Source organism: Acanthopagrus latus, chromosome 1 (genome assembly GCF_904848185.1).
Source record: "Acanthopagrus latus isolate v.2019 chromosome 1, fAcaLat1.1, whole genome shotgun sequence".
NCBI lineage: Eukaryota > Metazoa > Chordata > Actinopteri > Spariformes > Sparidae > Acanthopagrus > Acanthopagrus latus.
This window is the reverse complement of record NC_051039.1, coordinates 3,232,210-3,259,951: the sequence shown is the minus strand read 5'-3', so window position 1 is coordinate 3,259,951 and position 27,742 is coordinate 3,232,210. Positions and strand designations below refer to the sequence as shown.

At 42.7% G+C, this 27,742-nt stretch overlaps 5 protein-coding genes across 6 annotated transcripts; 2 read left to right on the top strand and 3 right to left on the bottom strand.

Annotated features, from left to right (window-relative positions):
* Window positions 1–2,857: 2,857 nt before the first annotated feature.
* wdr83os (WD repeat domain 83 opposite strand) lies at window positions 2,858–6,814 on the bottom strand. The gene is made up of 4 exons (XM_037114040.1): window positions 6,653–6,814; window positions 5,775–5,880; window positions 4,721–4,818; window positions 2,858–3,275 (listed from the first exon to the last, which is right to left on the bottom strand). The coding sequence occupies exons 1-4, from the start codon at window positions 6,703–6,705 to the stop codon at window positions 3,209–3,211; spliced, it is 324 nt and encodes a 107-aa protein (XP_036969935.1). The 5' UTR covers window positions 6,706–6,814; the 3' UTR covers window positions 2,858–3,208.
* Window positions 6,815–6,923: 109 nt separating this feature from the next.
* Window positions 6,924–11,294, top strand: wdr83 (WD repeat domain containing 83). 2 transcript variants are annotated; one of them, XM_037114027.1, is made up of 10 exons: window positions 6,924–6,992; window positions 7,749–7,859; window positions 8,195–8,315; window positions 8,413–8,518; window positions 8,688–8,736; window positions 8,844–8,970; window positions 9,273–9,340; window positions 9,498–9,606; window positions 10,370–10,484; window positions 10,667–11,294. In XM_037114027.1, the coding sequence occupies exons 2-10, from the start codon at window positions 7,757–7,759 to the stop codon at window positions 10,820–10,822; spliced, it is 954 nt and encodes a 317-aa protein (XP_036969922.1). In that variant the 5' UTR covers window positions 6,924–6,992; window positions 7,749–7,756; the 3' UTR covers window positions 10,823–11,294. The 2 variants fall into 2 exon arrangements, with proteins under 2 accessions (XP_036969922.1, XP_036969912.1); XM_037114017.1 differs by having other exon boundaries at window positions 6,927–7,072.
* A 993-nt stretch (window positions 11,295–12,287) lies between these two features.
* LOC119025316 (artemin) lies at window positions 12,288–17,222 on the bottom strand. Its single transcript, XM_037108791.1, has 2 exons — window positions 17,021–17,222; window positions 12,288–12,748 (listed from the first exon to the last, which is right to left on the bottom strand). The coding sequence occupies exons 1-2, from the start codon at window positions 17,220–17,222 to the stop codon at window positions 12,288–12,290; spliced, it is 663 nt and encodes a 220-aa protein (XP_036964686.1).
* Window positions 17,223–20,601: 3,379 nt separating this feature from the next.
* On the bottom strand, window positions 20,602–22,321 carry gtf3aa (general transcription factor IIIAa). Its single transcript, XM_037107618.1, has one exon. It carries the CDS (start codon window positions 22,172–22,174, stop codon window positions 21,110–21,112), a length of 1,065 nt encoding a protein of 354 aa, XP_036963513.1. The 5' UTR covers window positions 22,175–22,321; the 3' UTR covers window positions 20,602–21,109.
* On the top strand, window positions 22,234–26,811 carry ccdc130 (coiled-coil domain containing 130). The gene is made up of 10 exons (XM_037107611.1): window positions 22,234–22,361; window positions 23,259–23,299; window positions 23,406–23,459; window positions 23,556–23,638; window positions 23,811–23,866; window positions 23,957–24,017; window positions 24,151–24,293; window positions 24,547–24,719; window positions 25,061–25,199; window positions 25,500–26,811. The coding sequence occupies exons 2-10, from the start codon at window positions 23,297–23,299 to the stop codon at window positions 26,006–26,008; spliced, it is 1,221 nt and encodes a 406-aa protein (XP_036963506.1). The 5' UTR covers window positions 22,234–22,361; window positions 23,259–23,296; the 3' UTR covers window positions 26,009–26,811.
* Window positions 26,812–27,742: the final 931 nt, after the last annotated feature.

Genomic DNA, 27,742 nt, shown 5'->3' with positions numbered 1-27,742 from the left:
TCTTCAGACAGGGTGTGTGCGCTTTTAGTTTAGCAGCTAAAGTGAAGATTTCACCCAAAAAAGGAGGTTAGATACAATTTTTTTCAAATCAGTTTAGGATCTCTGGGCTTCCAGAGACTTGGATTCCTCCACATTAACTGAATGAAGCCATCTATGTTGTTGTTTTTCTACATTTTAAAACGAGGCTTCAGCTACGTCAGCTCTTTGGAAGAAAGCTGCAACGCTGTTTTTTTTTGGCTGTGAAGCTCCAGAAATATTCTGTGGAGGACGAATCGTTTCATCGGCGTGAGGATGAGTAGATGAAGACTGAATTTTCATTTTCGGGTCCAAGTTCTAGTGTAGGTTGTGATGAAGTTTCTAAAAGGTTAGGACAGGGTTATTTTAACTGAAGACATGACCAGGAGACAGCGTCGAGTAGAGGAATGTCTTCTGCAGCCAGATTCAGCTTGTGAGGCAGGAAATGAGCCTGATCTAAACACTTAAACCCGATTCAATAAAGAACTATCTGGACTTACAATCTATTAAATACTGTATAGTTGACGTTCTCCCTGTGATTTGCATAATACGCTTTACTCACTGATGTGAAATCTCTCAGAAAGAAAGAGACTCGACAGCGTGATGGTATTCTGTGAGTTTAAAAGCTGCAGGAGTCACCTGATCAGAAAACAAACCAAAAAGAAAAAGAGGTGCGTCTTAGTTTTAGGGGTTAAAACTCGAGACCACCTGCCATCCGTCCTCCATCACCGAGAAAGAAATGAGTAAAATAATGATCAGGACCGTTTATTAAACATTTATGGGAGAAGGAAATTATTCAAGTGGAGTGTTAATGACTTCCACAAATGAATCATCTAATTAATGGAAGCCAGAGAGTCAGTGGAGACTGGTTGGTGATGCTGTTGTGCCCTCTAGTGTCTCAGAGTCAGAAGGAGCGAGTCTCTCTGCTCTCATTGGTCACTTCCAGCACAGCAGAATATGATGATTGGATTTAATTAAAAAGTCGCCTCCAGCCCGTCACCCGCTGAACTTCACATCTGCATTCAGCAAACTGTGACAGATTTTAATATCCAAATTACGCAGCCGACCGATCAATGTGGACGATAACTGCTGACTCGGACAAATTCAATATCCTCTCCTCTGATGGCAATCGGCAACAAACAGCAGCGTTGTGACTGCAGACAGAATCCAAACACCACAACAGCAGCATGAAGGGGATCTGTCAGTGCTCCTCCAGGAAGGAGTGTGTGAGTCTGGAGAAAGTCAGGAGGAAATCCAGCGGAGGGCTTCGCTGAAGAGATGGACGCGAGCCAGAACAGTCAGAGTGTGACTGTGTGCTGCAGCCACACAGCAGAACCAGGACCAGGACGGGACCGAGGTGAGTTATGTGGCCACTAAATCAGCCTCACATCCAGCTGACTCCCCCTGTCTGTCACACACACACACACACACACACACACACACACACACAGAGGGTGTTAATGCTGTTCTGTTTCTGCATGTGTCAGAGAGGAAGTGCCTTTTACTGGATGAGGTGTGTGTGTGTGTGTGTGTGTGTGTGTGTGTGTGTGTGTGTGTGTGTGTGTGTGCCATTGAACACCTGAACACACTCCAATAAAAACTCTAATATGGAAGAATCCTGTGCAAGAAAACAGCGGCTGTGGCTCGAGGGTAGAGCCAGCGTCTTATTATCGGAAGGTTGCTGGTTCAATTCCTTGGTCTGCATGTTGAAGTGTCCTTGGGCAAGATACTGGACCCCCAAACTGGTCCTGGTGTGCTGGTTGGCACCTTGCATGGCAGCCACTGCCATCAGTGTGTCAATGTATGAGTTAATTTAAGTCACTTTGGACAAAAGCGTCTGATAAATCTAAGTAATGAAGTCAGTTCTTCCTGTGAGCAACTTCCTCTGTATAATCTCAGAGTTTACTGCAAGCGACACACAACCTGATTATTTAACACACCCTGAATCGTCAACAACATTGAAATTATTGACCTGAGAAGTGAATAACACTGATCGCAGTGTTCTGCTGGGAAACCTTGGTGCCTGGTATTCACATTGATGCCATCTTGACCCTGTTGTAGACCAGGTACAACTACCGACACAGAACACAGTCACACAAAACTGATCAGGGACAGTTAAAGGGACGTGACGAAGACCTCAAGGTGTTGACCTGTCCAGTTCCCCAGATTCCTTGATTTCTTTATCTTTCTTCTTCTGTTGGATGTGCCAAAAGTCTGATCTGCTGGAGCTCCAACTCGTAAGCCCCTGAACACCACAGGACTCCTCCAGTTGTCCTGTGTGTCCATGATCAAGGAGGGTCAAGAGCCCGTTCTGGGACCTCTCACAGTTTCCTCGATCAGACAAGGATCTGGGGAAATTGGGTGGTCAGGTTGATGCAAGGAAGGGCGAACAAAAATGAAGGTATCACAAAAATCCTTCATGACCTTTCCTTCTTTTTTAAGGTTCGTCGACACCTTAAACTCGGTCATGTTCCTCTGGAGTTTCCTGAACGGTCATCAGAGAGTGCAGGTGCCAGGAGCGGGTGTACTTGGTGTTCAGAAGGGTTGTTTATGACAAGCAGCATCTGTAAGAACACAGAGATCTGTTGTCTCCCTGCAGAACACTGCTTTATATCATGACGATCACCCTGATTCACTTCACCAGCTGGTGGTTTTAATGATGTGGACTATCTGCGTATATTATCAGTCTCTTGCAGATAAAAGTAAAATGTCGTCTCCCTTTTTGGCTCTCTCTTTACTGTTCTTCTGTTTGTTGACATGAACACTATGTAAGTTATAGACATATAAGTAACATGACATGAGCGTGGCATTAACATCTCATCTTTAAATAAAAACCAAGCAGTTCCTTTTTAAAACCGTACAACTTTATTTTATGAAATCCTGCAACAGATCAGATCGGTCGAACAGTAAAATTTCAGTTTTCATCAACAAACAAACTTATAAAAGGTTAAAAGAGAGAACAATGTGAGAACGCCGTCAGAAAGAAACATGTGATCTCTTCATCTTGACAGAGCTTCCTCCTCGCTGTCCGTCCCGGTCGTCTGTTTTCTCTCTTCGTCTCTTTCTATCACATTATCTTTCTTCCTGTCTGTTCGTTATTCCCACAAAACAGCCAGGAGGTCCAATCAGCTGTTTGGTCAACGACTCCAGCAACCGCAATCTACTTCCGCGCTCTTCTGTGATTGGCGGGTGGTTACCATGGCGGCGACATCGGCTGTGGGTTCTGGAGGTATGACATCACAACGGCTGAGATGGAGAGCCTGCAGACGGCAAAGAGGAAACGTCATCGTTATGCTGCTCCAGTTAAAGATCTGACATGTAACTTTGGTGGATTCTGGTAGCAACTGTGGATAAAAGATGGCGTACTGCTGCACCATGACCAGACTACAGAGCAGCTTCTTCCCTCAGGTTGTCAGACGCCTCAATTCAACCAAACCACTCTGTCATGAATAAAAGTTAATATTTTCAGATTTATCCAACCAAGATATGTCCGAATCCAACCCGCTGACCAGCAGCAGTAATGGTCTCATTGCTTATGTAGGTCATAAAAGTTCCCTGTAGGACGTTTAGATAGTAAAGAACATATGAATCAAGTCTGGAGAATCAAGAAAAAACTTTCACAATAAAAGGCTGACATTTTGCATGTATTGAGGTCTGGATGAACGATTCTGCTAACCTGGAATTTTCTCTCTTGTGTGCATTTGTTTCGGTCATTAAGCACATTTGTTAGTGTGAATTTAAGGCGGGGAAGCAAAGTAATTTTTTAATTATTGCCTCTAAAGCAAAAACACGCTCCAGCTGTCTTTCAATTATTTAACGAGATATTTTGCTGACAAGTCGGCAAATTATGAAACAGCACAGGTGTGTTTGGTACTGATGCAGGTATAAAGAATGTTTCCCTGAGCCACGTTTGTCTGTGCATCGCTGTGGGTGTAATGAAGGCAGGTTCAGCTGATAATACCAACAACATACGTGCCCTCCACAGCTCTTTCATCCTGCACAGGCACTCACCTTTGTCTAATAACACAGAGATACTTACATGAAATCTCGGTTATTGACAAATGTCCTGAAACTGGCCTTGAACCAGCTTCTGCTCGCACATGGGGCTGCTGCATAAAGTTCATCGTCTGATATTATTTGCTGAGCCAAACATTTTGCATTACTAAACTGCAAGCGTCTTTAACACAACCTCATCTAGACGATGGACCAGAAGGTTTTTCCCTTATTGCAAATGTGTCTGCGAGGCCTGGACAGGTGCCCTCCTGTAGTACTCTTTTATAAGCAAATGGAAATGTACCACCCACCGGAGGTCAGACAGTTAAAAGCTTTTGGACATTAGACTTGGCTCATCTCGAGTCTCGGCGGCAGACAGGAGCGAGTCTAACCTACAGCTTTAAAGCAGCATAATTCGAGACTCTGATGTAAGCACACAGTACCTTCATTAGCCCTCTTCATGACTCTGAGCCGCAGCAGAGAAGAGGGCCGTATCCACAATCACTGAGACAGTAACGATTCTCACAGTTTGTACAAATGTACGTTTTGGACTGAGCACACTTCTCTGCTAAATGCAGCAGGAGCCTTGGGCTAGACAAACAAGGACAAGTTCCTTGTTCCACAAGGACATGGAGTCCTTCGATCTCCTTGTAGAACATAGTCCTGTTGTTTTGAACACTTTGCTTGTTGGGGGATGTTGGTGTACACTCACATGAAGCTGCTCATCATCTGTTTAGTGTCCTCCGAGCTTCTGGAGTTTGCAAAGCTGATAAAAGAACAGTAGACCGCGATCCAGGCACACCACTTCAGCTGAAACACACAACAACAGACACATTACAAAGGTTAGCTGTATTTGTAAAGTGAGACATCAGATGTTCTGAGATGTAGCAGACATTTGTTTGGACACAGACAGACAGATAAACTGGGATGTGGCACAAATCCTGGCCATAAAGTAATGAATACCCCAAATAAACTTCTGAAGGTCAAAGGTGGCCATGATACCCCTCTGTATGTGTGACAGTCACAAAAGTTGTCAGGTGTTGCCATTAGTATGTTCGCGCCCAGTAAAACTATAACTTTGGGGCAGCAGTAGCTCAGTTCACAGGGCCTTGACTTGGTGACTGGAGGGTTGCTGGTTCAAGAACTTCTTGGACCAGTGTGTACGGAGTGTGTTCTGGTGCACTGGATGAGCAAGGCACAGAATACGTAATGGCTCCCGGTGGCTCAAACGGGTCAGCCCTGTGTGTGTGTGTGTGTGTGTGTGTGTGTGTTTCAGGCCTTTGTACATAAGATAAATAACTGAATGTCTATGTAAAAGGATTAATAAAGCATAAGGAAATGATTTATGCTCTCCATTTAAGGAAGAAAAACACATCTTACTACAAGTGAAAACCGTTCCTTGCTGAAATCAATTAAACCAATTATCCTCTATTGGACTGGGAGGCCACATGAGCCTGCTTAGGGGACAGCCCTCTTTGTTTTCTTTATTGTGTCCTTAGTGCTGAAAGTCAAAAGCTGCCCTTCATCCTTTCATCTGAAAGGTGAGTTTACCTTTAATCTTCTAAATGGAACGCCTGGGCAGGACCAAGGTCCACCATTCAGGGGCAACAACTCCCCTTTTGTTGTGGACACACAAACATGCAGACACACACACAGAGGCAAAGGACACGACAGCGGTGGGAGTCAGAGGATTAATGTGTGTGTGTGTGTGTGTGTGTGTGTGTGTGTGTGTGTGTGTGTGTGTGTGTGTGTGTGTTGTAGGTCACCTTGAGCATCAGTCCACACATGCTGAAGATCATGCCGAGCAGGTTCATGTAGTCGGGCGTGGGGTCCTCCAGTGTGGGGTTGGTCTCTGTGCTGGGCGGCTTGTACCTGCAAACACCACGAACACACAACAGAACAGCATTTAACTTTTTAGGCAAGATCCAACCACAAAAACAACATGAGCATTTATCTCCTGGTTTAGGAAACTAGCTACAGGGATTTTCTCTTATTTAGCCTCAGCAGCATTAGTGATGTTGGACCATTAAGTCCAGCAGACAGTGACTGATCATGTTCCATCCAGGTCGAGGTTAGGTCGAGTTCCTCCACACTGAACTAGGAGGGCCTTGTCGCAAATTGTTAGAGGCAAACTGTCTCAAATATCCCTTCACTGGAGCAAAGGACAGTTGTCCAAAGTATAATAAAAGTGTCCACATATTTTTGGCCACACAGTGTTAAGATACCTGATGTTTGCCTCTGTTCATGTGAGGGTCTCAGCTCCAGGGCCACGAACATGAACCATGTCTGTCTTTCTAAGTGTGCTGCGGTCTCTCACAACGACTAGTTACTCGTTAACTAGCTTTCATGACAGAAACGAGGACAAATACCAACACAGGTGGGGAAACACTCACCTGGTCTAATGTTAACACTTCGCTGACCACCGTACGACTGACAGCTGATTAAGCAGTTATAATTACATGTTATGCGTTTGGTAAATTAGTGTATAAACCCCGCAGCTAAATCATCCAGTTAATCGCTGACGTTAATCTCTTCACGCTACACTCATGACTGGTGTTAGCTAGTTAGCTGCTAGCTAACAGCCAAGCTAATATGGACAGCTAATCCCGTCCGGAACACGTGTTCTTCTGGGTGAAACACTCACCTTAAAATCTTGTTTTGTCTCCTCGGGTCGGCCATGTTGTTGGAAGACATCATATGTTCCGATGTACTGATTTACAGCTCAGAAATTTAAACTCCGGTGGCCGACAGACAGCTGATCGGCCTCGTCATGGATGGAGTTAAAGGAGGGACGCTATGTCCAGTGATTTCCAGAATAAAAGCATAGAGCAATCCGAAGCCGCAGATGAAACGGGGGGGAGAGATTTTGAGCCCTTATTTTGACAGGGTTAGGATATCCCAGCGTGCATTGCGCGTACTAGCTAACATGTTTGTTAAAATGAATGGAAGAAGTTGTTGATGGTTACTGGGGATAAACCATAAAGATATAATTAATATTATTATGCTAATTGACCCAGGATTATCATCATGATACTCTCAATACACTGAGCTCTGGTAAAACTAAGTAAGTAGCGCTAAACAGATGAAATAAGTAGTAAATAATTAACAGTAAATTTTAGCTGTAGCTAAAGCTAAATATTACTGCAAAAACCTGTGTGCTGTTCAGTAAAACACGCTAGTTGTGTCTAAATAATCCAGTGTTTATGCTGGTATTATGCTATAAATTCCCCTTCATCCTCGGTAATTTTAATGAGTTTCCTTTGAGGGAGCTAATGAAGTGAATTCAACTCGTGTGACATGTATTAGTAGTAGCCTAGCTTAAAGTTTGTGTAGCAGTAAGTTACTTACAGGTGCACTTTGTAGTTTTAGGGAAAACATATCAGTCAGAAGAGAAAGATCTTCAGTGACTGATTTATTTTTGTGCCTAAACAGACAGTCTCTCTTTGTTTTTATGACTGAATAAACAGTCTTATCTTCAAGGAAAACACAGTTTAGTTATCTCATACTTTTTTATATATATGTGGCGGACCCTGCCACCTTTTTCTACCTTCAAACAGTGTTTTGGAGAGCTTTATTTTTCTCAGAGAACTGCCTGTTTATTCACCAGTAAATATTGAAATTCCCTAGAACTACACACTTTGTTGAGCCACATTCAAGCAGTGTCTAAAACCAGATCCGGGGAACTGTAATGTACTGGAAGTTGTAATCGTGGCTCTCATGTTTGTGTGTTTGCCACACAGGTTTCGTCATGTCGTTCCCTCAGCCCAGACCTCAGGCTCCACAGCTGCCTCAACATCTGCTCAGGACCATCGACTGTCAGCAAGCAGCTGTCAGGGCTGTTCGCTTCAACGGTGAGACAGAGACCACATATTCATCATCCTGTCGCTGACGCTGCTGAGGTGTTTGTATAAGTAGAAATCTGGTTCAAACTCACATTTAAGACAGTTAACTTAAAGCAAAATTATGTGTGTTTTTGCCTTCAAACAACACTTGATGCCACTTTTTCATTACTCAGCTGACACATAATTGCATCGTATACTAATTATTAAAATGTAAGGTGGCTGAAAATGGCCACCAATTGTTAATGCTTCCAGAGGTAAGTGTTGAGCCCTGCTGAGTCATGAGTCATCCATGAAATAGCGCTCTCTCATGCCCACCTCTGTCTCATGTCTCCCTGCTCGCTCAGCCGATGGGAACTACCTGCTGACTTGTGGCAGCGACAAATCTCTAAAGCTGTGGAGCGTGAGCCGAGGGACCCCGCTGAAGACGTACAGCGGTCATGGATACGAGGTTCTGGATGCGGACAGGTGAGAGAATTGTCACAGCCTCCTCCGCAATGTGTCAGGAAGGTTAATAAAAAGTGTTGAAAAAGAAGTGTTTGTTTCTCTTTGGCTGTTTCAACAGTTCCTATGACAACAGCCAGCTCTGCTCCTGCAGCTCTGATAAGACGGTGATCCTGTGGGACGTCGCCACCGGCCAGGTCACGCGCAAGCTCAGAGGTCACGCCGGGGTCAGTTCTGCTGGCTGTAACTCTGTGACACAATAAAGAGGGTTTCATCTTTCTTTATTTGTTACTGCACCTGTGTGGTTTCGCTCTTCATATTTTCTTGTGTCTCCATGCTTTCTTTTGTTCTTACTTTCAATTTCTTTTATACCTCTTTCATATTTTCTGCTCACAGAAAGTCAACTGTGTCCAGTTCAACGAGGAGGCAACTGTCATCCTGTCTGGTGAGTCTTCACTCATGTAAAATGCCTTTAATGCACAATATTATTCAGTATTCATTGTGTGTTAAAATGTGTATACTGATTTGATTTTGACCTGGATGTGTGTTCAGGGTCCATAGATGGGACCGTTCGGTGCTGGGACACGAGGTCCAGAAGATTTGAACCCATCCAGGTTCTGGACGAGGCTCGGGATGGTATCAGCAGCCTGAAGGTCGTACAGCACGAGCTGCTTACCGGGTCAGTAATCTAGATATTTTTCATCATTAAACTTAAGAGATCTGCAGGTTGGAGTTGATCTCACGATTGTATTGATCACAAATGAATCGATCACCTTTATTACTGCCCATTTAGACTGTAGCAGCTTATAATTGTACGGGACAAAATAAAGAGCCAGTGGTTTCTTACATGCATTGAATAATCTCCATGATGATATAATTACTGTCTCCCCAGGTTTATCTCTCCATCTCTCTGTTTTACCAGTTGGGCGCAGGTGTGATTTTTAGATTCAGTTGTGTGAAAACAATCGTCTTGTGTTTTAGGTCGGTGGACGGCAGAGTGAGGCGCTACGACCTGAGAATGGGACAGCTGCATGTTGACTTCATCAGCAGTTAGTAATGATTTTTATAATCTCAACTAGCAGAATAAGTGGTTGTTGTAGTAACGATGTTTCAAGAATGCAGCATTGGTATTATTGGTAACAGTTAAAATGCAGAGCGCTGTGACTTGTGTATATGTTTGTTTGTTTGTTTGTGTGTGTGTTCCAGGTCCCATCACATGTGTGTGTTTCAGTCAGGATGGTCAGTGCACTCTGAGCTCCAGTCTGGATTCAACAGTCAGGCTGCTGGACAAAAGCACAGGGGAGATGCTGGGAGAGTGAGTGATTTACAGCGCTCCCATCATGGCTTCACTTACCTGTCAGCTAATCTATGAAGCAGCTTTGGTATTACTCTAGAGTTTGTATTGTAAAAATGTTGGCAAGTATTTTTTTATATTGTAAAACATCTGAGAATTGCTTTATAAAAATAGGTAATGCAGAAATCCAAGTGAAAATCTGATTCAACTGAAATCACTTTTTACAGTGTACTGATTTTTATTACCTTGAAGGACTCAGTGATTATTTTAAACAGGTGAAAAAACTTTTTTTTTTTTTTTACTTGGTTTTCATTCAGTTTCATCACTCATCACACAGTTTTGCCTGCTGCTGTTGTCATTTTTCAACAAAGAATAATTGTTATAAAAATGACCTTTACCTCAGTTTGACATCCGAAATTAATCCAAATGGTTAGAATAACAACATTATAATAATACTTCATTAGGTGCTTCAATGAAAGATTTATTTTTTCCCAATGGGTCTGTGTCTTATTGCAGCAGGAAGAGCAGCACATTTTGGACACATCAGGAAAGAAATGTGGGTTTAAAATCCCTGAAACTCTCAATATTTTGGCAAAACCAAAAGAAATGAGCAACAAATTCTAGAATTATTACTGCAGTCAAGAGTGAACATTACAAGATTCAAAATGTTAATGTTAAAGGATTGTAAAAATGTGAAGCCCTGCAGTTTGTTGAACATTAATTGACACATTTCTGCACATTAATACTCATATTGTTATGATGTTTGTCTGTTTGTTGCACTCAGGTATAAAGGACATAAGATGAAGGGCTATAAGCTGGACTGCTGCCTGTCCAGTAAAGATACTCACGTCCTGAGCTGCTCTGAGGACGGACACGTCTACTGCTGGGACCTGGTGGAAGTAAGTGTCTGCTTACATTCATGTTCATAATGCGCCTCACATGATGGGTTCACCTTGAACAACGTGGACAGAAAAACAGACAAAAAGAAGGAATACTTATACAGACCAGCGGTGTCTCTGTGATTCCTCCCACCAGCACATGAACGGAGGCTGATGATGATTTCTGTTTTTCTGACCTCCAGGGATCTCTAACCTTGAAACTGCCCGTGGGTAAAGCCGTCGTCCAGTCGCTGTCCTTCCATCCCACAGAGACCTGCCTCGTCACAGCCATGGAGGGCCGTGTCCAGGTGTGGGGCGCCGAGCCGGAGGAGACGGAGGAGGACGGGGCGCCAACGTAGAGACGGTGAAAGTAGTCAAGTCGCAGTTACATGCAGAGAGGATCCACTTTTCTGTTATTACAATACAAACGATCTGTGAAACAGCATCACTGTAAAATCATCCCAAATGTATTTGTTGTGTGTGCGAGCACAGAGACGGACGTTTGGTACCAGAATACACAGATAAACAGCAGCTGTAAATGTACAGCTGACTTGTCCGCTTGATTATCAGTCTGTAGTTTTGACTGTTAGCTTACTGAGATTTAGTTCCCTGGACAGGAAAGCAAATGCTGAACATACCAGCTGACACAAATGATATAAAGTGTTTCATAATAATTTACAGCTGTACAGAGTACATGATCTGGAAGTGAATCTAATTTTTGTTAATAAGTGAATCAAGACAGTAAAAGAAATGTTTTAGGATATTTGTACGTGTGCAAAACATATATTTTTGTACAAAACCTTCAATAAATGTTTTCTTGTAAAAGTTTCACCACATCATGTATTTTTCTCCAACACAACACTGTTCAACAGTTCTGTAGAAGTTTGTCTTTATTTGGAAATATACACACAATGAACACAAAGACAGGCACGTTACAAAATAAGTTAACCAGCATGACAAAAGAATGGCAGCAAATAAATAAATAACTTATCTTACATAAATACATTTTCTGAAACTGTTGCTTGTCTATAGTTGAATAAATGCAAAGAACTTAACTCAGCTGCGTTTTTCAAACCACAAAGGGAATCTACGCAGCTTCGTACATATGATCCGTTTTTACTTGTTAACCCCAAAATTGCACTGAAGAGTTCAAATAAATACATCATGTCAGCTTAATTACAAAAAATAGTCAAGTAGTTTGTGTTCAGATCTCTGCGTCTCTGTGCAGTTTGAGCCGATCGGACAAATGCAATACTTTCATTTGTAGCAAAGTACTCACATTTGAAGATCTGATTTCTAATTTCCTGCATCAGATGAAAAACTAGAAATTAGATGGTCTTGCAAGCTGCAAACTAATCGCCAGAATAAATGTTGGCAGTGTAAATTTCTGAAAAACCATGCATACATTAAAACTTTACATTTCTTTATATTGGAACTTGCAAACGCATCTTTTCCAGAATGCAAACTGTTCGTGAACTATAAATATAGAAACCTGATTTTTTTTTTTCCCCCAAAAGCTCTTAAATACCTAAAGTAATAAAATCCTAATCATGTTTAAGCTCATGAGATCACTTGCTAAAGTCAAAACATTTAAATCAACAGAACAGGATTCATGAGGTTTTCACCCAACAGTGAAAAGGAAAATAGCTTCATTTTGTGCTCATTGATTTTGACATAAATTACTTTATAACAACAGGTTTCAGCCTCCTCGCCGGTGCGTCATTTTGGAATGACACTCATCTTTTACAGTCTTTACACGGGAACCTGTCAATGTACTTGTCCTCACAATAATCATCCACCCCTTCCCTCTCTACACTCGGCTGTCTAGCCCACACAGCTGCAGCCCGCGGCTGACAGCTTCTCCACCTTGTGCCAGCGGTGCGAGTTATCGAGGAAGGCCATGTCTTCGTGGTGGGTGGGCCTGCAGCAGGGCGTGTTGTGCCACAGCTCCCCAGGTGCTGGTTGAGGGAGCACCCCGCTCAGCAGCAGGTTGGTGAGGGTGAGGTCGTGGTTGGAGCGGACGCGTGGACACGTCCCACTGCAGTACTTGAAGAGGACGGTCTCGTCTGAGTCGTAGCCCAGCCCCAGGTCTCGAACCTGCAGCAGGATGGAGCGCAGGCTGCACTCGGACTCTAGGGTAGAGCGACGGGACCGGATTGGGATGATGGGGTCGGGTGACGGTCCAAATCCAGAAGCTTCTGTCGGGCCGTCTTCTGCAGCTGGAACTCTGTTTCTCTTGGCATCGTTTGGTGACGTGTGTGCAGACGCTGCCTCGTGTTTTTCACCTAGAAAATGCAGAAAGGGTTATCTAAACATCTGATGTACATACTGTTATTAAAAAGAATCTATTAAACTCTTATATTTGACAGCAAAATGCAACTAATGACAAACTTAACACACTCGTTTTCTATAATCTTGAAATAAGGAAATTAACAACTTCCAAGAAGCAGAAAAACAGAATTGAAAGTGACAAATATCTAAGTCGAGACACAATATCGAACACATCTTTCAAAATAACAACAAAAATGAGATTTCGTCCCAAAGGTCATAGGTCACGACCTTCTCTTCAGCCACTACTTACCAATCAGTGACCTCAGCCAGTGGCTCTCTCCTCTCTGGACGCAAAACAGAATCACAGCCAGCTTCAACAGGGACCTCATCGCTAGAGTCTGCTGTTCGTCTGAACCGTCGCTCAAAGTGAACCAGACACGTGTGTGTTTGTATGTCTGCGAGTGATGCTTAAGATGCAGACGAGTCACAACCTCCAATATATAGCCCTCGGAGATGAAGGGGGGTGAAGGGATGAGGTGAGGAGGTGTAGGGGCGAGACAGACACTAACCCGTTACTTGCCAACAGACTATCCCGTTCACCTGAGCCTGACAGGGAGCGTAGGAGGGCAGATGGGCGTTTGACCCAGAATTTGTCCTGTTGGATTATCTAATTGGTGTAAATCACTGGCTTATTGTTGAGTTTTCCCCAGATGTTTTTCCAGAGGATGTTGGCCCCTGGCAGTATGGATTCCCAGAGGTTTGGGGTTTCTTAAAAGCTGGACAGTGATGTCACATTGATGATGCTGAGAAGTGTGTGTCATAAATGAATCAGCAGATTGGTAGCTAGACAGATACGGAAGTGGAGTGGCAGCCAAGAGATCAATTCATAGACGGACCTTTATCAATACCAAAACCATGTAGGAAATTTTAAGTGAGTCGTGTGGTGAAAAATTCAAAAAAAGGGCGAGATGAGTCGGTGTGGAATGTCTTAAAAAAGGCCCCTGATGTATTTATTTGTCACTTTTCTTACAGGAAATGTTGCATTTAAGGATCGATGCAGGAAAAAGCCAAAAGAAGAACGTTAAATGGTTAAAAAAAACAAAGAAGAAATGGAAGTCAGGTTATAATTAGAACAAAACGGGGCCTGTTTCAGCAGACATTCCACAATGGGTGACTGGTCCTGAGCTGGTCCATAAATTGAGGGATTTCAACAGCAATGTGTGGCTGACATGTAGAATATGTAGAATATGCATTATGTAATGGTTCACAGGGCCCAAACAGGCGGTGGGTGGAATCTGGAGTTTGCAGAAACGGTGCATTTGGACCCTGATCCTGCCATCCAGGAGCAGCTCGGACACCAAAGTGCAGCTTATTTAGCAACTGCTGTGAAAATATTCACTGAATGTGAATAAAACTGTGAGAACCAAAACATTTGAAGTTAGTTCTGCATCTGTCTGACCTGCCTTTGTCTGGCAGTGTACACTTCTGCAAACCACTGAAGCTTTACATGTCTTTTTTTGTCCTCATTCTTTCTCAGGTCACAACTAAGACTGGAAAATGGCCCGACATCTCAATGACTGTAAATATCCAGCGGTTTCACGCTCACACATGTTGAGAAGCCTCATTAAACGTGACAGTCTCTGGCTTGGCAGCTGTCCAGCTGTTAATATCTCAACAAAAATATTCAGTTCTGTCGCCATAAACAAGGCTGGAAAACAGCCTGATATCAAATTCTGAGGTATCCAGTGGTTTCACCCATACAGATGTTGACACAGATGTTGTGTCTCAATTCAGGGTCTGCATCCTTCGAAGGACCTGGTCTTTGTTGTCTTCGAAGGCGAGTCCTTCAGAGAGACCTTGTTAACCTCGTCAGCTGTTGTTAAATGTGACGGTCTCGCCTTTGGAGCATTTCCTGGTTGCGTCACCAGATGTTTTACTCTTACGTCATGATTTCTGCCGCCCAGGCCAGCGAAAGTGACGATCTGTGCCACGCGATGTCACCATTTTCTCTCTTTCTTTATTCTTTTCTGGGCATACAAATAATCTTGGGGATATGTGAGGCCACGAAGGAAAGTCGCTGTGCATCCTCCAAAAAGAGGGAAAAGAGGGAGCACTTGGAGGAGCCTTCAGACAGACTTTGTGCCGCGTAGTGACGTAATTGGCCTTCAAATGCTCCTCCGAAGGATGCAGACCCTGAACTGAGACACAGCAAGTGTCTCGAGCAGTGGTCTCTGGCCCAGCAGCCACCCTGCCCAGCGGTAAGTACCTTATCGTCAAAAATATCCAGTTTTGTTGCAAGGCTGAAAATGTCTTGAAGTCTCATCCAGAGGTTTCACATCACAAATGTTGGAACATTGTCCTGAACAGTGGTCTCTGGTCATCTCATACACATGTTATAAGAATGTGATCTCCAAACTCATGATATCAAACAATAAATGGGACATAAACAAACAGATTAAGGTGTATTCCAAAAAAAAAAAAATGAACAAAAGCACAAAAAAAAGGAAATTAATACAGTAATCAAAACAAAGCACATTCCCTCGACTGCACTGTGCTAATGCCTGACTCCTGGCTCCACTCAGTCAGATTTAGACGTGGGGGAGTGTGTCCAATGAGATTTTTAAGTTTATTTATTGTATTTAAACAGACCCATTTCTCATGTATTATAGCTCTGTTGATATGAATTACAAAGGAATCAACCCTTAAATCTCGAACTAATAACGCTGCAGGAAATTTACTGCCAGGAATTCCAGTAATTCTTTCGAGGATCAGGACTTTGAGACGGCGATAAATCTGAATATTAAAATAATAAAAATAGCCGTGTATTTTTAAGTGAGCTCTTCCTCACTTACAGTCTGGTCCACTCGAAAATGTCTGATTATTACTGGAGTTAATTTGACCCCAAATACTTGTATATAGGCTATTTATACTTATGTATGTGTATAATCCTACTTTATTCTATTGCTTCAACATAACTGACACCAAAAAAACGTAAAATAAAATGGGAATCACATTGTAAAGTGTTTGGTTCAAGGTGATTAATTGAGCTTCTACAATTAAAATATTCATCAGTAATATGCACAACAATATCTAAGTGAAGCCAGAAGTCAGACCAGGTAATGTTTGTTTGGATTACTGTATTAATTGCAGCCCAAATTGCAAAATTGTTTGACTTACTCCACTTTTCTCTATTTATGTATCTTTTGTTCAGATTAGTTTTTGACTAACTTTCATGTTCTGCTCACCTTTTCCTGTTTCAAATTCAATAATGTGCGTTTGTCTGTTTATCTGGGTCCCATTTATTGTTTGACATCATGTGTTTTGAGTTAATGCCTCAGAAAGAACGACCCGGCCCAGTCGCCAGAATAAAAACGTTGCCATTTATTTCATGCAGATGTGTATCGCCGTCACAACAAGAGTGGAGATAATTCAAACGAAAGCGACAGGCGACGTCAAGCGTGTGTCAACTGAGGTAAACAATGAGCGCTCCGGTTCACTTATCTCTCTACGAGCATGTGGAGCGATTCTCACGCAGAGAGCGTCTATTTCCCGGTAAATTTAGCAGCAACAAGAACGCGAAAAGGGCAAAGGGGGCTGACACATTCCTTCCCCTGCTCAAAGAGATACGGGGAGGATGAAGGCCAAGTGAGAGATGATGAGACAGAAGGAAAGCGGAGGAGGTGGTGGGAGAAATACAGTGGAGATAGAGTGATCCCCTTTGGATTATGGCCTAAATAACCAGTCTGGAATTCTGGGCTGTCAGAAGGCAGGAATGAGAAGAACGCTGGTTGATGCAAATACACTAAACATTTTATTGAGTGGCCTGATCTGAGAACTGGTACTTGAAAACGTGCCACAGTCGCCTGTTCTTTATGTTGATATCACAGACTGAATTGGGAACTTTAAGATTGATATTTGGTCATTTCAGCTTATAATAATATGTACACATGCAATGTGTGAGGTTTTTCAGTCATGCTACCAACAATGACACACAAAACCTTCACAAATACACTCAACACCTCCTCAATGATGCACAAACTCTTCACAGAGAGTGAAAACCTCCACAAATGCACATAAACTCTCCTGAGATACACACAACACCTCGTCAATGACACACAAAACCTCCACAGAGAGACTTCAGACTACCACTGCTCTTCTTTCTCTTCTTGCAGGTGATGGACGGGTTGAAAGGATGAATCGAGACGAACAATGGAGACGAGCTGCCACGGGAGCCTGAAGGGAAAGTGTGAGTATCTATCACTTGTACATAATGAAGGGGATCAAACCTGATATATCTGCAGAGTACTGATGGTCACTGTTTGTTTCTCCAGAACGAGCAGATGAGTGGTGAACAGAGCTCCAAGATAAAACACGAGAGGAGCCTGGAGCTGAAAATGTCGGCAGAGGAACAAGCTGCTGAGGACGTCGTCGCTGCTGGTACTCTGGTTGGACAACGATTTCCTGGACTGAATCCTGATTTCCTGTCATCAAGTTTCGTGGACTGACATTTTGGATGGGTGATCCATCAATCAGCAGAGCATCGGTAACGTCTGCACAGAGCTCAAAGAACTCTGAAAAGACAAAAAGAAACATAGCATCAGACTACAGAGCCGCTTCTGTCCTCAGGCTGTGAGACTCCTGAACATCCTCAACAAAACAGACTGCTTTGGTTTCTGTCCGTCTGTGATGTAATATTAAATGAGTCAAACTGGTTTTACAAGCCTGGTGTTGTCAAATGTTTTCGATCAGATCAGCAGGAAATGTTCATTTAATTCTAGAAGCAAACAGACTCACTCTCTCAGCTGTTACGGTGTTTTTAAAACTCACACACATTCTTTCATTTATTAATGCAGAAACTTCTTTCTAATATTAACGTTCCCCATCTTTGTTTTTATTAATAAAGTATTGTGTGGTTAAGCAGTATGACTAAGGGGCAAGCTCTCACTGACAGACGGACACTGTGGAGGAGCACAAGTGTCAGGGAAATAGTAATAAAGCATTTAAGTAATTGTACAATAAATATAGGCATTAAAACATTAGCTCACAAATGAATTACAGGACCATGAAAACTGGCTTCAAAGCCTGGTGTTTGTTTTCTGTGTGGCCAGACTGTAATTCGTCACGTGATGCACTGTGGCCCAAACATTCTTGTTCCCCTCAGCTAATGTTTTAATGCCTGTATTTATTGTACAATTAGTTGAATGTTTATTACTATTTCCCTGACACTTTCCCTGGCTAATATCAGCTATATAAATGTCACAGTCATCTGGTTCGTACTGGTCTAATTTTAAATCTGTTTCAAAGCATCATAGATCTTCAAGGAGAATATCCCTCGTCCTGGTGCTCCGTCTGCTTCGGTGCATTCCTGCACGTTCAGCACATTTATTATGTTGCGTCATTAATCAGAAAATCTATATTTTTCATGCTGTACAGCTTCCTGTACGTCTGTACCTTCCATCAGAAAAACATGAAAGCTAATCCTCCTCTGAGGAGAATTTATAGGACAAAAAAACAAAACATTTTATAAAGTGTGTGAGAATCGTTGTCTGTTGAAGAACTTACATTTAGAGATAACATGTACAGGTTTATCAGATCTAACTCTGAACCCATCACAGTCAGCTTCTGCCTGCAGACTGCAGAGGCTCAGGCACGAATCCAGGCTGAACAGCTAAATGATGCCCGGACTGATATGGAGCCAGTGGTGGTTCTGTGGGGGGCCAACTGGGGCCAGTACCCCTGTAACTGTCAGGGAATCTGCATTGATAATACAATGACAGATCTCTTGCAATGATTTTGTACTGAAGGGAAAGGTGGAAATAAAGTGTCTCAGCAGTTTACTGCCCAATTAAAAATGTTTAAATTGTAAACACTGTTATAAGTCCCATTTATCTCTCGTCTGAATGAAGGATTTGTGTTTTTTTCCCAGGTTGTATGTGCCCCTCTTACAAAAAAGCTGCCCCGACCTACTAAAACTGGTCTAGAATCACCACTGTATGGAGCTGTATGAACTATATTTATACATTAACAATCTGAAGTGCGGAATAACCGTGAGATTCAACGGCTAAAAACAGGCAGAAATTACACAAATAAATGAGACAAACAACAGTTTATGAAAGAAAACAGGCGATAAGTCTGCATTTTCGTCTGCTTTATAGCAAAATCTCAATCTACAGTTATTCTTTGTAACCAAAACATGACAGATAAGAACACATTGATCCTCCTGTGTGTCTGTGTTTAATGACGGCAGTGTTACTGTAAATCTGAGCATTTGTTCAGCATGATGAATTCAGGCTGTATCGCTCCAACAGTCATGTAGGAAGCTTTTTTTAAAGGAGGAAATGATTTGAAGACTCTACATGTTACACTCAGACTGTAAGAATATCAGTTGGATGGAGTTCTGCCGTGCATTCCTGGATGAGCTGGTCAGACAGTCAGTCCATGTAGGGCTCGTCTGAGCTGAGCGGGGCAGGAATGTAGGGAGCAGCCTTCCTGTAACGGGAAAGATCGGGAGGAGGATTTAGGCCCGGAATCTCAAACTCGCACGGAGCCGCTCCTGTTTACGCTGTAAATCTGCTGGTCGGAGCTGAGATCCTCCACCGCGTGTCATCACGGCACAAGAATCCGCAGGTTATTTTCTCTGACGCCCCTTCTTTGGTTGAAGATGTGCATGTCGGTGACATCAGCGGCCGACTCAAGGGCCACGATGACACCAAGTCAGGAGAGATACACGATGTGACCAAAAGTATGCGGACACCCAAACAAAGTGTCGTATGTGGTTGTTGAACATGCCGTTGATGGATGAGGTCCATGTCAACTTCCTCTACACCCAGTGATGGACTGTGACTACGAACAATTACTCAAGTACTCTACATGTAGTAATAACAGTGTTGAGGTATTTGTATCTCGCTTTAGTATTTCCATTCTGTCCCACTTTATACTTCCATTACGCTGCATCTTAAAGGCAAATCTCACACTTTTATTTATATATATTTATTCAATATCTTTAGTTGCAGATTGCGTGTAGCACCAGAGCCTAAGTAGCACATTTGAATTAGAAATGTTTATGTTAATTATTTTTTACTGACAGATTTTCTTTGTTCCTCCAATAATCAGAAATATGTGAATATATGTAAACATTTCTTTTTAAAAGTCGTTTGTTATCAGATACTGTGAGACTTGCTCAGGTGCTATTTTTATGGATGACTTTCACTTTTAATACATTTATATTTCAGCAGGACATCTCTTGCACATAGTATGTATATGAGTCTATTTCTTATCTTTTTATTGTATTATTTATTTTTTTACTATTATTGTTCATTGTCCTTATTCTGTCCTTTGGCTGCTGTGACACACATATGTCCCTGTTTGTGGGACTAATAAAGGTATTCTGATTATGAAATATAACATACAGGTTCTATTAACAACACTGTCAACACCAAATTGGTATAAAAATTTCCTGAATGAAAAAAAAAAGCAATAGATCAAGACTGCACAACACTAAGTGGACCATGGTGTCCACTTACTTCTGGCCACGCGTAACTGTGCTGTCACAGTATTTTATTTTTTAGCTACTTAGGCATTTTATTGAATATAGTATTTCATTGTTTTTTATACTGTATATTGTAAGTTTTTTTGTTTGTCCCTGTATTTTGATTTCACCCCCTGAGGGGAAATTAGGTATCTATCTATCTATCTATCTATCTATCTATCTATCTATCTATCTATCTATCTATCTATCTATCTATCTATCTATCATGGCTCAGTACAGTTAAGTGTTTAAGGGTTTCCCAGCAGAAAAAGTTTTTCTGGGTAATGAGCACAAAATCATGACAGTAGGCTCCCAGCAATAAATACATCAGACACAACGTCGATTCAGAGTGACAACCGCTGGGGTTTTATTTATACAAACAGTCTTTCTGCAACATTATATTTTCTGACATTTTACGAACACACACACAAAAAAAATATATTTTCTTAAATACAAGTGGCACGAGAAGGATCAGGACGATTTAATGGCTTCCGAAGAGGCAAAAACAAAAACAAATCATTAGAACACAGAAAGAAAAGAAAGTGCAGCTGATGACACACAGGAGGACGAAAAGCCAAACAGAAACTTCTTCCTTCTCGTTTACAGAAATACTTGAAATAAACCTGGTAATGAACCAACTCAGCTGGCTGCTGGGTCCTTTAGGTTCCAGCCTGAAACAACCAAACAACCCCTCCTGTCCAGAACAAAGAGTCTGCTGATGCTTTTTGCTGATAAATAAATATTAAGGACTAAATGTGTGTGAAGTTAGAAATGCTAATACTTCATAAATGCTCTTGTAAAGTGCCTGCTGTCTTCCAAATGATGCTGTGAAGTCCTTCATCTGACTCTAGACAGTGAGAGGTGCAGTCAGGGCAGCAGTCAGTCCATCTATGTCTACAGCAGGGCTGCACAGCAGAGACGTGTCGTGCAGGAGGGACACCAGCTCCACAGAACCAGGTGGATCCGGCTTACTCTGTGTGGATTCAGGCTCTCTCAGCTTTTTACGATCCGCCTTCTTCTTGTCTTTGTAGCCACTCAACCTGGAGGCGAGAGATCTTTTGGGTCTGGGCTTCCTCAGCTTCTTCCTCTCCGGGTCGTGGACGATGCTGTGGCGCTGGAGGCTCTGCCTCATCGCAAAGGTCTTCCCGCAGCCTGCGTGTGTGCAGGCGAAGGGCCGCAGCTCCTCGTGGAAGGAGCTGATGTGGCTCTGCAGGTTGAACAGCGTGGTGAACGACCTGCTGCAGTCACTCCTCGGGCACTTGTAGACCACCCTTGTGTCAGCGTGGACTCGCTGATGCTGCTGCAGGAACCAGGAGTCCCTGAACACCTTGCTGCACTGGTCACACTTCAGGATGAGCCTGTGCTGCTCCTTCCTGTGCTTCAGATACTCGGTCCAGGTCTTCCCAGTGAAGCTGCAGCCCTCCTCCTTGCAGGGGTATCCTCTGTGCACCTTCTCATGACGCTTCAGTTTGCTGGGGAAGGTGAATCTCATCTGGCACCCGTCATAGGTGCACTGGTAGGGGGGCAGCTGGGTGTGCTGCTCACACATGTGGGACTTGAGCTGCTTGTTCTTCCTGAACTCCAGGCCGCAGCCCTCGTGTTTGCACGCGTACTTCTTCTGCTCCTGGGTGTGGACGCGGCTGACATGTCTGACCCGGTTCGTGTTGGTGGTGAAGGCCTCCCGGCAGCCGTCCACGGTGCACTGGAAGGGCTTCACGCCGCTGTGGCTGAGGTCGTGTCGAGCCAAGTGGTAGCTGCTGCAGAACGACTTCCCGCAGCCATCGCGGTCACATGTGTACGGCTTCAGCCCGGTGTGTTTACACAAGTGCGCGTCCAGTTTCCACTGTTTGTTATAAGCCGCCGGGCAGTTCGGAAACGAGCAGATGTAACGTTTGTGCGGCTCCGTTTTCATTTTTGCGACATGGACGAAAAAAACGTCTTTAAAAAGCAGAAATATCTCGCTGTGCTGCGCTCTGAACACGTTTTCCTTCTTGACACCGGCACTTCCCAGAATCCTCTACGCCGTGACGCCACTTCCGTTACCCACCAGCCCCTCCGGTGTTTGGCTGCTAGCTGTTTCTGCTGCTACACGAGCAGTTGTAAGTAATTTTCTTAATGTTTGAACTCTAGTGTAAATATGACAGTGGCGAATTTAAATAATATAAGCAATGGTTTTGTGTTTGGGTCATCATTTAGCGACACGTCGTTCATGTTTGACCGAAGCGGGTGTTGACGTTACACAGTTAACGTTAGCTAGTTAGCTCATGCTAACGTTAGCTAAAGTCATGAGTGAACGTTACACCAAACTCTATGCAAAAATCTGCCAATTTGATGTTTTTATTTACCCTGTGAAACAGTGTAAGTTAACTGTTTCCCCGTCGACATACACCGCTTTCATGTTAGCTATCCAGCCAAATAAAGTTGTAACGCTAGCTAACTGTTTACACTACATAACGTTGTGTGTTTACAATTTGCTAATAAAGTTTAGTGAAGGTCTGCACCTGATTATAACGTCCTTGGTCTGTACTCGTTAGCTTTAAGTCCGTACTGATTTTGTCAAGACTGACAAATAACTTATCTGGCTACCTTTTTTCCAATATAGTCTTGTTTGAAGTTTTCACCAATCAGTTCTCCTCAGAAGCTAGGCTAGCTGCTATCAGTAAGCTAGCTAATGTTAGCAAACGTTTAAGATTAAGTTTACGTTAATTTTTCAGCCAAAACAGTCCTGCTATAAATCCTAACGTTACTTTAATGTCTGTATTAATGTTCAGTTTTATGTCAAAGCCGTTTCAGGGAGGTTTTCAATACAGCTGTATGTTTGTTTATGTTGCTCATGTATTGTATTACACATTGAGGTGGTTGTGTAGCATTACATCTGTGTTATGGATTCAGTTTAACTTCCGACCGTAGGTTTATGTAAGTGGACTTAATGAACTGGCAGCTGAGTGTATATGTGTCTGTTACATGCACCCTGACTTTGTTTTCCTGTTGTGAAGGGTGAATCCATCACTGGTGCAGAGATCCAGCTGTCACCATGGTGAGCCATAATATGCAGAATTTACCCACATGGGCCAAAATACTAAAAAAATCAGGAGGAAATATGTTCACATACTCAGTTTTCATTATTGTACTGTTCTTGACAGGGTGAAAGAAAAGGAACAAACAAATACTACCCTCCAGATTTTGATCCAGCCAAGGTGTGTATGATCAAACCAGTGTGTGTTTCAGTCATATTTAGTGTATCTTTTGCGTAAAGGTGCTAAACTACATTTCCATATTTTTTTTCACTTCAGCACGGATCCCTCAATGGCTACCATGGAACTCACGCTCTACGAGAGAGGGCCAGGAAACTGTCCCAGGGCATCCTCATCATCAGGTCAGTACACACTCAAACAGAAATGATGAATCTGGGTGTGAATGTCTCGTAGATCTAATAAACATGGGGACATGTACAATTAGTATTATAAAACAAATAAAACCTTGAAAGATGAACACGTTATGTAATTGACACCCAACCTAAGTTTATGTGACTGTTTTTGTCCATTAAGGTTTGAGATGCCCTACAACATCTGGTGTGACGGCTGCAAAAATCATATTGGCATGGGTAAGTTTAAAGAACAACACGACCCATTTAGTTAGTTTCAGTCTTGTATAGTGTCGTCATTTTTATTACACTACTGTTCTTCTTGCACAGGGGTCCGTTACAATGCTGAGAAGAAGAAAGTGGGGAACTACTACACCACGCCAATCTACAGGTAATCACAGACAGCCTGGGCTGACAGCTGATGTGAACTTTACATACGTATGTAGATAAAACAGAATCATAATGAACCTCAATGAAAAGGTGAAATGTAAAATATTTGCATATTTTTCTGTTTCCTCAACCAGGTTTAGGATGAAGTGTCATCTGTGCGTCAACTACATCGAGATGCAGACCGACCCGGCGACCTGCGACTATGTGATAGTAAGCGGAGCAAACAGGAAGGAGGAGCGCTGGGACATGGCTGATAACGAGCAGATCCTCACCACAGGTAAAGGATTCATGTTGGATTTCAGTCAAAAGATAAATGACTTGCTCAGTTCTGTACACAATTTAGGCTGGAGATCAGTACAATATTGGCATCATTGCAAATCAAAACAGCTATATAACAATGACATTTAAGGTTTTTGTTCGGATCATACACATAACATCTCAAACTGGAGATGTCTCTCTGTCCTTGCTGCCTTGAGGCTTCTCTGCTCAGGGTTAATATTGTTTTACTTCTGTTTTTTGCCACCTGACAGAGAGGACAGAGAAGGAGAAACTGGAGACTGATGCCATGTTCAAACTCGACCACGGTGGGAAAGACAAGGAGAAGCTTAAGAAGGCTCTGCCCTCTCTGTCGGAGATCCAAGAATACCAGTCCACCTGGAAGGACGACTTCCAGCTCAACAGCAGCCTCCGCAGGAAGTTCAGGGTAAGATAGTAACTGTGTGTGTTAGTAACTGCTGTGTTAATGCAGTTAAATGTTCATCATCAGTTCATCATCAGGAGTATATCAACAGGTTGTGTTAAAATATTCTCAGAATGTTGTTAAGAAGACTTTCATAAGCTGCAGCGTCACTCTCACCTCCTCCTGTCGTGTCAATGCAAATACCAGTAACGCAGAATTAGTTCCAAAGACGACCAAATAATAATGAAAAAATGACTTCCAGCAGCACATGAAGCAGTAAAACCACATTCAGTGATTTCCCCTCTTTGAGATTGTATTTGAATTATGCCCCTGAACTGACGTCTCTGATTTGAATTGCTGTGCAGACGGAGAAGAAAGTTATAGCTGAGCAGGAGGAGACGGATAACGCGGTGAGGATGAGGACCAACCTGTCCATCCCACTGCTGCCAGAGAAGGAGGAGGACAAGAGACTGGCAGCGCTGCTCACCTACCAGGCGCCTGACTGTAAGCCGTCACAACATCATATCTCTTTGGCAAATGTATAAATCAAACAGGAGGTAACACACGTCATCATATGTTTTATTTTTTGGCACTTTTATGCTTGACAATATATCTAAATATTCCAGTCATTCGCCTAAAAAAAAATCTGTACTTTATCTTACACCCTCCCCACGAGTTCTGCCTTTGTGTGATGTCAAACAAATGCTCCCTCATTAAGTGGTAGGAAGTAGGAATGTATGTTTTAAATATGGAAACAAGTTTTAATATTATGGTTCTTTCTCACTATTCCCCTCATCAATTAAGCCTACGATGACAAGCAGCACAGCAAGAGGAAAGAGATCTCCACTCGTTCTTGGTTCAGCGCACCTTCAGCCTCACCTGGAGGTGCTGCAGGTAGTCTGCTCCAGAAGCTCGGCCTGCAGGGGAAAGAAGCAGCGGTGGCCAAAGCGCTGAGCTCCTCACCAAGCACCCTGATCCGCAAACGCACAGGAGGACCGGGAGTCAAATCTGAGCCCTGTGCCACCATCACTCGCAGACGGTCGCATCCTGAAACCAACACGTGTAATGGAGAGATTTCTAAGGTCTCTCAGAAGGAGGAAGACCAAAGTTCATCACCAACACAGGTGGAACAGGAGGTAACAGGGACACATGACAGTGGCTCCATGGAGACACATGTTAGAACTACAGAGGAAGGACTGACAAACGGGAAGGACTCTGGGAAAGAGAAAGAGAAGGAGCAGGACAGAAGTTTAGGAGCTGTCACATCTCTCGTGGCGGACTACAGTGACTCAGATTCAGACTCGGGACAGTGAGTCTGGGTGAGAAAATAAATGGGACTGTTTGTTTTCAGTGAATGGAGGTCAATGTGTCATTTTGTGAGAGTGACAAGAGATCTGCTGTAACCTGTCATGGTTAACTCGCCCGTCTGCTCACAGTGGAAATATTCTGATTTCTGAAATGTGTGAATTTTAATATGAAGTTTGGTTCTTCGCCGAATGTAACCTAGTGAATGTGTTATACTGATGTTCAAACCTGTTAGGAGTGTAACAACTTCAGTTCTGAGTAGAAAACCAATCAAATTGTGGATTGAGTTGTAAAAATCAAAGGCGAGATTTTTACTTTTTTTTTCTTTCCACACTCGCCGAGTGAAGAAATACAAAAAGGATGCTGATGTTTTGCAGGTGAGGAAACTCATGTTGTTTCTATTTTTGTGTTTAACAGTAAAAATGTTTTCATTACATTGTAAATAAATTATTTAAATTTGACCATACAGAGAAGAATATCACGGTTGATACCAGGTAGCATCCTTTTTAACGAAGAACTTGAAAATGGAAGTGACAGTTGTCAGGCTGTGAATTTCGATCTTTATACATCATAACTGGTGAGTCTTGCCACGGCAAAAAAGGTCTATAAATTAAAGATTAGATGGAACCGTGACTTCAAAATTGGAAGCAAAATTGTGGATTCATGGATTTGGAGAATAGTGACACATTGTACGACCTGGTAATAATTAATCCTTTGTGCAAACACTACAGACACATCTGACCCCCACATATGTGTTCAGATGACAGACCTGTCTGGCACTTGGTAGAATAAAATGCAAAAGTGTAAAATACTGTTTAACTGTTGAGTTTGTTTCCTGATCATCACACACTGCGGGAACCGAGTGGTGAGTGAAGCTGCCAAGCTGATTCCATAGAATCGTGTAAAACGTAAATAAAACTGTGCGTCTCTTTACATGCACCCTTCTGTTACTGCCATACATCTCTAACTTGGATCAATAGTAAGAAGGACTTTTTCCAGCCGTCCTCTATGAAATTCTGGAATTCTTTTTCCCATCTCAGGCGTTCAAGACTTGATTTACCTCATGAGAAGTGGTTCAGAAACTGCAGCTCGTCCTCTATGACGACTACACGACAGCGTTCCATTGATCGGTCTTTTGCTGATTTGAGTCTTGCAAATTCTCTGTCTTTGATAAAGTCAAAAAACATTTACTTTTATCTCCAAAATGTCAAAATTCTCATGAACAAAAGAGAAGTATTTTTGGTTTGTTTGGCTTAAGAAGTGGGAGAATTGTCTCAGCTCATAAAGGAACATTTCCTCCTCCAGTTTTATCAAAAGTCTCAAAAACTACGAGGATTGAGGACGACTGGACGTGGGTGGTTTTTGCTGGATGTTTTCTACCTCTCAGGTAACTCCGCTCGGTCCTCTGATGATGTGGTCACCTGATCACTGGGTCTGTCTGATCATGCTTTGGATACAGCTGATCCCAAACCAGCTGCTCCCTTGGAAACCTTTAGAGTCGCCATGATTTGACACTGAGAAAATCTCTCAGTTTGACTCCTGACGCTTTCACTTTTCCTGAATCCTCTTTAACTGTCTAATTATTTCCATTTGAGATTGTCAGTGTGTTCTCAGACTTTTGGACCGCTCTGTTTTTAAACAAACAGTCAGAAATCTCCTGTCAGCCTTCAAGATTCAGTATGCCAGGCTGAATGGAAGGATTTTACTCAAACCACATTTTAATGCTGATTCTTTAGGAGTAG